The 14,343-nt window shown below is 39.6% G+C and overlaps 1 protein-coding gene across 4 annotated transcripts in view; it reads right to left on the bottom strand.

Annotated features, from left to right (window-relative positions):
• Positions 1-4,663: 4,663 nt before the first annotated feature.
• The window catches only part of LOC110989926 (UDP-galactose transporter senju-like), a 25,638-nt gene continuing 15,958 nt past the window's right edge, over positions 4,664-14,343 (bottom strand). For 3 of the 4 annotated variants that reach the window (XM_022254631.2, XM_022254626.2, XM_022254630.2), the window contains exons 2-6: positions 10,413-10,606; positions 9,724-9,841; positions 9,240-9,286; positions 7,698-7,837; positions 4,664-5,514 (exon numbers count right to left, since the gene is read on the bottom strand). In XM_022254631.2, coding sequence (XP_022110323.1) covers positions 4,900-5,514; positions 7,698-7,837; positions 9,240-9,286; positions 9,724-9,841; positions 10,413-10,485 — 993 coding nt within the window. In that variant the 5' untranslated portion in view covers positions 10,486-10,606 and the 3' untranslated portion in view covers positions 4,664-4,899. Of the gene's footprint in view, positions 5,515-7,697; positions 7,838-9,239; positions 9,287-9,723; positions 9,842-10,412; positions 10,607-13,531; positions 13,772-14,343 lie in introns of all 4 variants that reach the window. The other variant, XM_022254629.2, reaches the window with a different exon arrangement.

Here is a 14,343-nt window from a genome sequence, read left to right as displayed (position 1 = left end):
GTAGGGGGCGAGTTTGTTACTGTGGAGTACTGTGGGCATCTTCCATTCCCAAAAAGGGGTGTGGAAATCATCTTTAATGGGAGCCTGAGGATTTTCTGTTGAAATCATGGCTTCTGGTTTTGCTCCTTGTTCTGAAGATAAAGCGTTGTTTGTCCATACAGAATCGGTGGAAGTGCCATGGAGGCAACACTTTTTTGGTTTGTGTCTGAATTGCTCCCAAAACTTTTGAATCAGGCACAGAAAATATTCAAGCCTGAAATTAATTTTTCAACCGAGACGATTATAACTAGCAGTTTTTATTGCAAAACATTTCCTAAATTAGAGAAAACTATTTTGTGAGAAATCCATAAATATAAACGGGGTTTGACCTCGCCGGTCCACTAGCCAAATTTTAGTCAAGAGGGCCGCACGGCCCGGCGGCGATCATACATGTACATGTGCACACTCGAGCTCGGTGTGATCAAAATCGCGTAAATATAAATTCGATGTGAGTAGGGGATTTTTCCCATCAGTTTTCGACCTTTCAGCTGGAAAACCTACCTTAAAAATTTACTCTGATTGTGACAATGTTAGGACCAAACTGAACGGCAAAGATCGTACCGAAATGAAAGGAAAGTCGGGTCTGCACGAGTGATAGCGCTGTGCATGCATAGGCTGCACACAACGGACGAAGTAGCATCTATGTGAACTTCATAAATATGCATGTATGTGACGCATAAGGGGCAGCAGCTTTGCATTTGTTGGCGTGGGATCAAAATGAATATGCAATACACTTGTTTCAATTTATGATTGGTGGTTGGGATGAAAGCGCTAGGGTGGTTGTAGTTTCGTGAGTGCTTGGTCGCGGCATGGTCGCGGCACATGTGGCAGGGAAATGAAAAAGTCAAGTTAAAATTTACGCAAGTTTAGTGTTTTTTTATTTACTGGAATTCTGATACAAGAACTAAGTTTCCATTAAATACGAAACACTTCATTGTAAAATCAGCTTGTTATAATAGTTCTGGCTGAGGAATGGATTTCTTTCGCAGTTACTTTTTCCATGCTGTAAAAAGTTCCCTCACGGGAATAGCTTAAAACCGACATAGCATTAGATTGGGGAAAAAGTTTTGTAGTAGCTAAACACACACTGTAGACTACTACAATTTGACAGTTTTCCAGATGTTATCCAACTGAACAACTGCTGCGATCTAAAACAAAAAGAAACGGCTGTGATAATGATACATATTTCGACACTTCAAGACGGTAATCTTGCCAGTCTGGCACTCATGCACATGTGCATGTACAGTACGTGATTTCATTTATTCAGCGCACTAGTGTACATTGTACATGTACATGTACATGTATGTACATTTACAGTACACGCATACCGTACCGGTACATGAAGCTGGAGCGACGGCCCTGCGTGTGCAGTGAGTGGTTCACTACATGTTGTCGGTCCCCTTTGGGGTTTGCGGTCACAGCCCCTTCCGAGATGATGGGGTCTGGGGTCAGGCTTATCGTGCGTTGGACTGGTCGACCAGCAATGCACGGTAAAAACCGCAAAGCGTGTATTGGACAGCGTGTCAGGTTCATTAGTTGTGTTGTAGCTCTATGGTGTTAGCGTGTCGGCTAAAATTCTGACCTGTACGGTGCACGTAATGTGAGATATCGAATTGAAATTTTGCGACTTACCAGTACTCGGGTAAAAGTATTGCCGGCAATACTTGCATATTTTCACAGGGAGTTTTGCCCGGCATTCGCCCGATCGGCAATAATTGATTTTCGAAATTTCACATATGGTACCCAACTGTCAGACGACACGTTTTTGCTAACTTCTGCAAAATTACAAAACGTGTTTTCACTTTTGTATTTTCTTCATCTCATACAAAGAGTATCGTCTTCTACACAATGATTCTTTAGGCAAGGTATGTTGGATCACAGTCGTCAGAGAGTTTTCCGTATGGCAAAACAAATTCCTAGTGGTTTGTTTATTTCCTAATATCTGTGCAGTACACATGGCGTGCATTCATCACCGGCCGCGGTATTTTAATTTGTTTGCGGCACTGCGCACACAGGTGTGACCCTCGCAGTTCTTAATATTTTTTGAAAGGCCGACAAAATTGTATTTCCCGTATGCACCATAGAGCTACAAACAGGGTCATCAAAATCTGTTTGATGTCGTCAGAACTAATGTTCCTAGGGTTTACTCAAAGTAGCCAAAATAAAGTATTATCATCTGGGAGTAAAGTTATTCACCGTTGGCCAGGCACTGCAAAAAACTGTCAAAAACAGCTGGAAACCAGGGAATTCTGGGAGCAAATTAGAGTGTAACTCCAAAACCGCTCAACGTATCACAACAGTTCTTTCACTATGAAATTATTTGGTTTCCAATGTAAATATATACGTAAATTCTATTTTTTAGCGAAAGAACAGACCTGTCAAAATTTACCCGCAAATTGTGCAATGTTCACGTTTCCTGAGGCGCGGAGGTTTTTTCATAACAACTTGGTGACCGGCATCACTGTACACTGACCTAACTCACGAACTACAAGTCGTATAAAAACAGTTCCCACGGGCCTGAAAAGCCCATAAAATAATCTGTATTGTAATATAAACTCGATTTCAATCCGTCAAATTCTTTGTCTGTCAAATTTGTGATCCACTCAGAGAAGCTCTTTTAATCTTAATTGTACAAGTACATGTACACCACTGTACATATATACATGTACGTTAGAATGGTATGCTCCACACAAACCGGGAGCTTATCTCCTGTGTCCTGTTGCACCTTGAGCCTATTATGTAATGTGCAAACACATTTAAGCAGTGTACATGTACTTAGGTTGACAAAATGACTAAAACATTTTGATATGAGAGAACCACACTACATCGATGGCCAAGCATGTCCAATAAACAGTGGAAGTGGTGTTTACGATGTTTCTTTGTCTCTTGGCCGGTCAGCGATCGACATGACCATGAGCGCAATAATATACAGTACCAACAATTTATTTATGAAAGCATGCAACCAGCGTTTGATTTTGACCAGCTTAATTCTGAACTCCACCAAAAAATCGAAGAGTCAGCTAGTTGTTAGTGGGGTCTTTTGAAGCATGGTGGTGCTAGTGCATTATGTTTCTACCTCATAACACACGGAACCGACCTTAAGGGGTGTTGGGATCCGGGATATATTCTTAGCGACAAATTCGAATTCCTCTCGAGAATATATGCAGCGGTGGCTGTAACCACACCACATCGGCTTCTGTGTTATTAGACGGTACAAGAGTAATTATTACATTGAAATGTCTCCCTAATGAGCAGTGTCTCCCTAAGGTTGAAAAAAATACAACAACGTGTCTCCCAAATGCCCTATTTGGGCTAATAACAATAACGATTCCAGATTGGTTGTGCGTATCCCTAAAGTTAGGGTTCCCTTCAGACCCCAACTTCTCAAAAATATATTGACCGGCGTTGGATCCAGGGAGGCGGTGTGCACTGAGAGGGACGTCCCCAGCAGAGGCTGCATGTGATATTTTTTAGAAGCAGTTGCATTCCGAGTCACTTGGTGATAAATCGTTCTCGATTCGCCCTTGATGGTAATCCACTCTATATATATGTTGCACGAACATTTATAAGTCACGTACATCACTTACATGCTCAATCCTCACCCGCAGATTCAGCCTCATTAAAATACTGTAATACAATGGGGACCCACAGGCCCCTACCTCTTTGTATTACTGTATTTTTAATGAGGCTGGATCCGCGGGCGACCTTAGTGACGTCATCCGAATACTTTGTGCTGTAGGTATAGTTACAGCCGTATGGGCTCCCCTCTGCTTGGGAAGCAAGACCGATTTTGCCCGAAAATAGTTACACTTTTTGGGATTGTTTAATCATATTTCCCTTCATAGTCTATTCCCTGAAAAAAATGACCTTTGGCTTCTGCCAATAGTCTGTACCGCGGGGTTAGTACCCTTCCGTTCCATGTTTTCGAGTATAAAAATATACAAAGTATGCAATCCGCATTTTCACAGTACAGGAAAAGTACCATTTAACGTGTACATTTGTCAACTTTTTGTAAGGGGTAAAATTCTGCCCCCCAAGGCCTGATGAATTATAAAAAAGGGGAAAAAAAGGTCCTCAATAAAAATTTGGGGTTATGAGCCCCAACCCCCCCCCATCAAAAAAACATAATTTTATAACTTATCCATTTCAAGCAGTTTCAAGCCAATAGTATTATTTTTGGCCTTATTTATTCTGACAGAATAAAGTCAGGTGCTGATTATTCACGCACGGTACAGAGCAAACCTGAGTAAGGTTGGTGCAGTCCACCGCTGTGACCTGGGTTTGATCCTGCCTTGGACACGTGGATTGGGTTTTTAGACTTAATTTACCTGATTTTGTGGGTTTTCGCCAGAATATTCCTCTTGACTTTTCCTCCCCCACAAACACTGTAATGTCTTCTCCCTACACAATCACTGATAAGCACACCCCCATTTTATGAATGGAAAAGGCACATACACAGCACTGTCCAAGTATCTGCCCAATGTGGAGCTGTGGTCGTAAAACTCTTGGGGGTCACACAGTCACTGCTTAGATAAAGGATTACAACAGATAAGAGAGCTGACCACAAGACAGTTAGAAAAGCAGTTTTCTCAGAGGAGTTTCTAGTGGAGGTTACCCGTAATGTTTTCTCTGTCTTTTGAAACTTGAGAAAGAGCAAAACTGTACATAAAAAGGACAAGCCAAATCCACAGCATTTGATTTTTTAAAAAATGAAAGAAAAGTTGAAGTAAAAGAACACTATTGTCAGAATGCATTATTACGGGTGTAAATAAAACCTTGGGACACTGGACATACACTGTTTCCAGTTACATGGCAATGCCAAACTGGAAGTTACCAACTAGACTGGACTTCACTGCAATGCTAATAGCCCACACCATTTGAACACTTCAAGTCTGGCCTAACAACCTTTTCTCTCTCACTTCCCAAGGGGTTCAGAGAGTAAAGAATGATTGACAGTGAAACTAGTAAGACAGATATGGCTGTTGAGATCTCGACAGCTGTTCCTAGGAGGAACTTGCTCAAGACTGCAATAATAATCATCTCTATGGCGACCGCAAACTTCTTCAAGACGGAGTTCAACTTGTGGAGAAATACACCGGTTACCAAACCCGCTGTCACATTGTTGGTAACTATGAGGATGACCATCGGCTGAAACATGGACCTCATGCTGGATGTAGTCAGCATGGCTGGGCTTAGTCTGCCCATGGCAATCATCAAGGCCACGCTGCAGAGGCTGGTGTCGGTGTACATGAAAACGCTTTGGAGCCAGAAGTCCACCTGACTGCTGTAGCTCTTCAGGAGGTACTCATTGTAGACGCTGGCAAAGGAAGAGCACAGGACCTGGAGGAGGATGAATACGTCCCTCAGTTTGAAGAGGACCTCCTTAGATTCCTTGAAGTGTGTCAGGATGCAACCAGAGGTCAAGACAAGCAGGGAGATCCACTGCAACCAGGTTAGATCTCTCTTGAACATGTACTGTGAATGGAATAGGAGGAATTAAATCCATAGTGAGCTTGATAATGAAATAGTAGAAGCCAACTTTCTGAGGCTAACCATCATGGGAGCAGGTCCCTAGACAGCTGAATTTGTCACTTTAAGGGAGGAAGTAGCTCCCGTACTACATTAAAGATATGTCACCTTGCACGACAAAATGACTGTAAAGTCACATTCTGCTCTTTCCAGTTTTAAAGTTTCAAAGTCAAATTTTAAAGTGGAGGTCAATTTTGGTATTTTTTCAAATTTGAAAGAGTAACCCTTTATTTAATTTTAATGTTGTTAGCAGGATCAGATATTTAAAAATGTCATTTTCTGAATAATTTAGATGATAGCATTATTTGTGCCCAGTCAGAAATGTTGAAACAATGTCAGAAATAATGCCGCCAATGCTGCCAGAAAAAAATTCCACATTGTCACCTCATACTTTTACCCGAAGTGTTCCATGTCATACCATTGAAAGCTCTCTTTCTGCTGATTTAAAAGATACCAATATCTCAATTTTTGAAAATTCCGACTTTTAGCTCATTCTGTGGTGACAGCTCACATATGTGCTCTAGAAAATTAAACAACTTAATACAAAGTGACAAAATAAAAAAAAATATGAGGGGTTACTGACAAATTTAATATACTGATGAATGAAGCAAAAAGATGATGGTCCTAGCTGTTGTTTCTGTTTAAATTAATAACACTGATAACTTACCGCTTAGACTTTGGCAGACTCGGATTGAAATCTTTAGCTGTAAATGCCATGATTGTGTCGTTATTTTTGCGATAAACCTAGGCTGCTTTTGAGAAGTGACTATTGAAAAAGCTATCTTGCGATCGATCAAAGTCCAGCAGCTTGCACGATACAGTGCACATGACCAACCCCTAACAAGTGCTAAGCAATGCTGACAGTCCAGCAACAGGCCTAGACTATGTACATGCACACACACTTAAAAAGGAAACTAATAACTGCAATAGGCAGTGTCCAAATCACTTGGTTGTGGCCACATCCAGTTCCCATAAAATTGTGTGTAGATTCCAACCACAGACGAGTGATTTGGACATGCCCTGTGCAAGACAGCAGTGAGATCGCGACACTGATACACAAAACGCACGGTGTGTGTGTGTACCTGCATGCATGTGAGCCTGCTGTGCTCTGTGACATCGTAAACAATTGTTCACATGTTGTGGTTCCATGACAAGGGTGATCTGAAGTAAAAAGTTCAGGAATTTTTCATGGCAAGAACAGAAACAAACGGGCATTAGTACTTGCACTTTACTTTATATTTAGGGGTGCATTTATGAGACAAATGGGCACTTTTTAGCTACCTGCACCTGCTAATTTCGAGCCCTGCAAGTGCCACTGAACAAAAGTGATGGGGTACCAACAAAAAAGTAACAGCTGACGTTTTCACTGATGCTATGTAGAAAATTAATTTGTTTTTCTGGTCCATCATAGTAATGCTCAGCTAACATACATGTAAGTTGCTGATGTAGTCTTTATTCACATTTCACTTAAAAGAGCAGGGTTCAAAGAACCAGGCTGATGTGAGGACTGCATTTTAGTTCCCACAGCAGCTATACTGGGTTTTCCCTCCCACCTGTAATGATAAACATTTCTTCACTGTCTTCTCTCCATAGCTTCAGTGCCATGGGTGCCTTTGAGGCATCTTTAGTTTCATTTCACCGGGAGCAAATTTAAGATAATTAATCAACAATGAAAATGTAAATTTTATGCAGTGTTCTGGAAAGCAGAAATGCAGAGCATTATCTGAAGATAATAAACTTTGCCACACTTAAATTTTGTCAGATCTACTACATTTTGTCTGCATTAAAAGACTGCATTTTCTGTGTGGCTGCATATCGGCAAAGATGAGATCGAAGCAAAGACGCAACTACACACCTGCTTCAATCATTCTTCATTTAACTAACATGAAGCCCCATAAGTTATCAACATTCTCCCTACGGGTCCCTGGGGAGGAGACAATGAAAAATGTTCAGCTTTAGAGGTGGGAGGAAAAACTGAGAGCCCAATCGATGCCATGGGCCTGCACCATGATGAGTGGAATTTGAACCCAGGTTACAAGAGGTAGTATACACGAAAACCAGTATTGTACCAACTTGACTCCCTTTCTACGTCTATGGAAACACGGTAGATGTGGGTTGTAGCATATTACCTGATACAAGACACCAGTTACAACAATGCTGAACTGGAGAAGTACTGCGTAGGTCGTAGGGTCAAAGTAGGCAAGATTCAGAAATGCCAGATTATTGAAAACAGAGTACAGGGCTGATGGAAGAAGGTAGAAGGCAAAACCTGCAACAAAATCAAGCAAATGAGAAGTTGTAAAAGTATGAGTTTTCTGAAAAAGGCCGAAAAGAATAAAACATTTCTTTTCAAATGCTTTGTTTGACGTTTGTGCTTCGTTGACAATCAAATCTACCAACACGTTTATGTTCATATGCAAGTAAGACTTCTGAATGAGAAACAGAGTGTTCATGATAACTAATTGATTACTGTTTGTATGTACTGCACATGTACATAGTATCGATATGAACCAATACGACCATAACATACATGTACAAGTCAATGTTGTTATAGCCATGGGGATGCAACTTTCTACGATTTTTTCATACCTGCCAACATTGGAAAGTCAAAAATAGGAACACAACTGGGAGCACAGAGCGCGAAGCCCTTACGGCGTGGGGTGTGGGGCCTGCTTGAGGACCCCCAGAAAATTTTGGATTCAATTCCTGGCACATTTCCCTTAGTTTGGCGAGGCAACAGTTTTTAAAAATTTGAAGAATTCCCTTGTCATTGTCTTCCCATACCTTGAGTTAAATACTTTCTTTAAACAGAACATATCTACATCTCAGTACCCCTTGGAACTTAATGCTTGAGACGGTCCCTCTCTGCATCCCCATGGAATGGCTGATATGTTGCCTCAAATCTTGCAGAATGCGAAAAACTCACCCTTACATGTAGTTATGAATTGGAACTGCTCTTTGTATTCGTCCCTAAATCTTTGCGTTTTTGCTTCTTATCCTTATCGCTCTACAAACTTGTTACCTCCCGCAACAATTCTCTATTTAAACCGAGGTTACACCACCTGACATGCCTGATCACGACTACACGCGCGCAAAGGAAAGTCACGTTAGATGCGAGCGTTGCTACACAAAATGGCAACTGATGAAAAAAACAGCCAATGGCGCCCTCTTTTTTTCCTGTGCATTGGCGCCCTCTTTTGCCATGACTCTTTAAGTTTTTAATTTCTGTTTTTCTATTTTGTTTGAAATCGGAATGTTCCGATTTTTTGCGGTCTGTTAACTAAAAATCAAGACAATTCGGATTAAATCAGAATGGTCCCCACAACTCTTCATACATGTTAGACTGACAATTAGGCCATTTTGACACCTAGGTTTTGCTGTGCAACTGCACATGTAATAGCAGAAACATTCAGTAACTTAGAACATCTTTAAATTCAGGCAAAGTCGGACACCCAATTCTTATTTGCTGGCTACAACCCTGACACAGGTAGTCATATCGCAGTGAGAATTTTGAGTTGTTGCTTTTTTGCTTCTTTGCCTTCTATTTTTATCTGGTTATTGGCTAAGAGATAAAAATTAGCACTAAAAATTTATCTCCTTGGCCTATCACTGCACAAATTTCTCTCTCAAAACTTTGTGTAGTGCATATCCCTGTACCTGCAATAACTCACCTGAGTTGTTTGATTGCAGATCTGTGATCAGTTTAGCAAATGAATACCTGTTGGAAATTGATATATGCAAAGAAACAAGGAAAACATTGCATGTATAATTTGGAAAAAACACTTGCTAGGTACGCCAAAGTTCAAGTTAACATCACATGGCCTCCACTTTCTGTGGAAACTGCAACAGCCATTACACAGCCCTTCGTGTTTGTCAATGCTGTTGAAAATTCCGCTCTCCCCGAAATTGAGGTTCCCCTCTAAACATGAGCAAGAGTTCCAGTTTTTAACATGTTCTCCAGCCGACTGTAGTAGCCCCACCAGTGAACTTGTTTTGGATCTGCTGTAAACATTTAGTGAATTGCAAGTTTCCCACAAAAACCTCCATAAAGTGAACTTTACAATGGATTTACCGAGAAGGAATCGACTTCAGGTCCAACAACCACCATACCAAACTTTAAAACTAATGAAGTGAGCATACAAAACTTTCCTTTACTTGAGGCAGTAGAAGATAACAGCAACCATAAGTTTGAAGAGCTCAATCAGCAAAGTCACCAGGACTGTACTGTAGCTGTAACCATCTTGTTCATCTTTAGTGAGCACTATCAACAGATCTAAACAATACAAGAGGATTAAAAAGCTTACGACTTAAAAAGGATTTCAGTTCATGGCCTCCACAAGTCATTACATAAAAACCAAATCAAATCCGGCATCTGGTGTAATTTGTACAATAGGGGTTCACCGTTGTGGACTCTACAGCTCAAACACTGTAATTACTATGTGTAACTCAATGCAGAAATTTTGTTGAAGTACGGTACCTGTACAAAGAACGAGTAATTAATGTATAGCATCAAGCATGGTCAGATTCAGGTTAAAGCTGACGGCACCTTCTCAGGAGACCTCTTTCATTCCTCGTTATCTCCCCCCCCCTCTTTCTCTTTTAGCACACCTCAATATTGAGGGTTGCTAGGGCAATATGGTAAATATGATAATAAAATTCCCGAGGATGAAATTCCTTTTGGCATACTGACGGTTGGCACAGCTACCAATGACATCTGACTGTTAATTATCAACGTGATCAATGACTTTTCCCCCAAGGCAAGATCTTGACCTATAGCACGCTTAGCAGAGGATTCATCAGCAAGAAAGAGAGAAGAATGATGTCCAGACTCAAGAATGACTTACTGTTGTTGACAAAAAGTGTGATGTATGCCAAAAACACCAGCCAGCTTCCACAGTCGACAAGGCCTAGCATCATTGACTCGTGAGATAGGGTTTCCAAAGAGAGGTCAAGGACCCGAACCAAATAAGCAATTGCCAATGGCCTTTTGTTATCACAGTCAGGATTCCGATGCTATGCATCTGAAGCCATCTTGCTTCTACACAGGATTAAACAAAAATTGAAATTAATTATTGATTTTACCATTTCAAACAAATTACAAAATCGACCTGATTCGACTACCCACCCTGTGTTATTAAATAGGGCTTCTAAAGCAAAATGATGCGTTCAAAGAGAGGGACGCGTACCAGTTAACAAATATATTATCACACAATGGATCCAAGCTATTAAGTGAAACTGAAGTATATGAGGCACTGAAGTGAGCATTTTTCCTCTTAAACACAAAATTCAAGGCAACAAATTTGGGCAATCAATTAAAGAATCTTTCAAAATTGACAGTTTCCAACATGTGACAGATTGAAGGAAAAAAATCACCCTCTACGATTCCAACCACAGACGTCCACAATACTTAGTATCCATACAAGTTAGCTGGAATAAAATCCCTCTTTCTTTCCTTTGTATTCACAAACGGCCAGTGGCTCTTCATTAACCTCAGCTGGAAAAACTAAAATAGGACCTGCTTGTGGTCCACCAAGATGCAAATTTGATGTAGTTACATCCACCTGTGACATTTGTGTTGCAGTCTGCTGGACACAAGATAAAACTATAGGTAAAGGTGGAACGCTATTGAAACCACTTACATGTAGTATGCTAGCAAAGTATTTAAAGTGCTACTTTTAACGTTAAATAGCTGCCAGGGGAGCCCCCTTAATTTTTTTCATATTACCAACCTGCACTTTTTTTTTTTTGCATATTGCGCCTTCAGGAGTTTTTTCAGTAACTTCTTGCGTCACTTTAAAGTTAAGTTTTAAGACAGCTGGGGAATCAGTTTTGTGACAGCTCGATCAATCGTTTATGGGTTTGTCCATACTAAAAAAACACATTTGCACATAACCAAAATCATTTCTCTTAATTAAACAGTGTTCTGGTGTTGAGAGTCAAGAAACGAACTCTAACAATATTACTGATGTTTGTATGATTGTAGAGACACTGTTTACACAGCGATTTGGTTGTTAGTTGTTAAAATAATCACGATTTTGATGAAAATGTCCGGCTTATATTAGGAGTTCCAGTGGGACCAAAATACCACTCTCACAGACAAAAACAATTCATCTGTTAAAACGTGGGTACTGCAGGTATAACATTAAACAGAAAATTAAACAGGAAATCTTAAACAGGAATTTAAGGAGAGCTAATTAAGGAATAACGTATTTCACGGTGTCTGTCCACAGAGTGACAAACATGAAAAAGACTGAGTTTGCCATTCCTTGAGCAGATAACCGCAACAAAACTATATACTGTATCTTCTTGAGAAAGTGTTTACAATTTAGTTTACATCATATTTGTGGTTTTTTTTTATCAGACAACAAAACTAAGATTTGATTTTAGGAATTGGAGATGTCTGTCCACTATTTTGTAACGTCACAACTACATGTATTTTTTGCTTTAAATGTAGAAATCTTAGATTTATCTTATTAGTACATATACATTTATTACAAAGCCAAATGAAATACAATAACATCTCACGAGGAAAAATAAGTTCATTTTGCTGAAATGAAAATGAGAAGACTGTCTGTCCCGAGGTTATGATATGTGATAAATGTTACATCTGTCCATGTAACAAACGTTACTTACTAAGGGAAACTTAAATAGTATTCATTTTAGCTGAAGTTTAATAGTATTTTTAACAAAATAATCTTGAAAACTGAAAACAAACTAGTTTGGTTTGTGAACAATTGTGTTCTCATGCTCTAATTCAAGCACCAGAAAAATGTCTGTCCAGTGCCAAATGTTACATTTCTTTTAAATAAATTTTTTTGTTATCTACACTGGAACTGTTTTTATGAGATAATGAAAGTTTCTAAAAGTTAACTAAACAGTATTTAACACATTGCAGGTAATTTTCAATTGTGCTTTAAATTTAATTTTAAGAATTTTAAATTTAAGAAACAAAGTGTCTCTCCAGTGTCCATGTGACAAACGTTATATCCTCAAGAATAAACTTCTGTAATTTCTCAAATACTGCTCATTTATCTTTACCTTTCAATGGTAACAGTCAGAAATAGTGAAGTCATAATAATGGTAAAATTTTACAGTTTGAGATTTGCACTGAATGTTGTGCAAATGTGTCCTTTACAGTAGTTTGGACAGACCCTTACTGATAAACTGTTCGTGATGCTTGTGCAGATACAATGCCATACATGTACATGTATCTACAAAATTTGTAAGTCACACTGCGGTTACTATACGTAACCATGGAGGAAGGAATAGACATACAAATACATGTGTACACTAGCTACTAAATTTTACAAATGCACAAGCATTAAATGAATTTTCTTACAAATTTGTACCGTCAGTTGGGTTTGTGAGTAGAGGTAGTAATAGTCGATTACAATTTGTCAACTTTAATGAAATTCTTACATGTGAATGTGGAATTTTCTGAGATTTGTTCAAGCGCAAAACGTCACTGATTAGGGAATAGGCCAATGGAATTTCAAGATGCTGAAATTGTTCAAAAAGGGTTGAGAGCTTGTTTTCTGAAGGTATAAGACAGTGCTGTTCAGCCATATCTTGACTCTTGTGCACATTTTATTATTTTACCTCCTGAGTTGATTATCCTACATGCATGGTAGTGATTATCCTATGGTGGTGATTATTCTATGAATGTATCTCATTCAAAGGTAAATCCATTTAGATGGAGAGCACTAAATTCGCGCAAGATACAAGCTGACAAGATCGTGCTGACCCTACCAGCAGGATCTGACAACGGACCTCCATGATCTACATGTACATGTATGTAACTGAATGAAATTTTTAAGTTTACCAGCAAAAAGGTTTGGCAACACCAACACACTGTTTTACAGTCTAGAAAGGTGTGCCATTTGCCAGACACACCACAAATTGCCAGACAATATGCTTTTGCTGCTGTACCTGAAAAGCTACTGAACATGCATACTACACGTACCTTCACCCAGCACTGCCTGTGTGATTGTATGGGACGGCGCATGACAGGGGTAACCATAATCCAGTATTGTCTCCTACGACTATGGTTTCGAGTTTGATCAAGCGTTTGAGGCAGCGTTGGAGAGCCGTAGCCAGTGTTTGATACTTGTGCATGTCGTAGTCTCACACGGAGACACCGCACCACGTGTTGCCAACATACAGTGCAATGTAAACGTTGAAAATATTTCTTGTTGGGGTTTTCCTGAAGATACACACCATATATATATTGCAATGGGCATTGGCAATGAAACACATGATAAAGCCAAAAGTAGAAATGTTTTTCAAAGTGATATTGAGCCATTTTATACAACATCGTCATTAGAAGCCAGTATCGATCCTTGACAATGTCACAAACTGATTTTTATCAACACCATTAAACCCTATTAATTCTAAACTATTGGAATATCAAGTGGACTTTTGGTTACACACCAAATCGCTGTGAAAGAATCAAATCAAAGCAAACAAGATTTCTAAGTTCACGAATCTGGCTTTAAAATAAAAACCTTTCTGAGCTAATGACATCAGGATGACCTTTAGTTCAACGCTAGCTTCATCATTACGTGTTTCACATTCTTGTGAAAACCCTGGTCGCAAGAATATATTGATTTGTTTTACAGGAAGAAAGGGAATAAATGAATTTTCACTGATCGAAAAGGCTACGGCATTATTTGATTACGCTATTAATTCTGTCAGTGCATGGAGGAATAAAACACATGGTCAGTGTCAGACGTCCTGTTTCCATCACGAAGCTCGCTGGCGTTAAGTGTATGACCA

The sequence above is a fragment of the Acanthaster planci genome, linkage group LG01, assembly GCF_054643075.1.
Source record: "Acanthaster planci isolate LZ-2023a linkage group LG01, COTS_SCS, whole genome shotgun sequence".
Lineage (NCBI taxonomy): Eukaryota > Metazoa > Echinodermata > Asteroidea > Valvatida > Acanthasteridae > Acanthaster > Acanthaster planci.
This window is presented reverse-complemented; position numbering and strand designations above follow the sequence as displayed.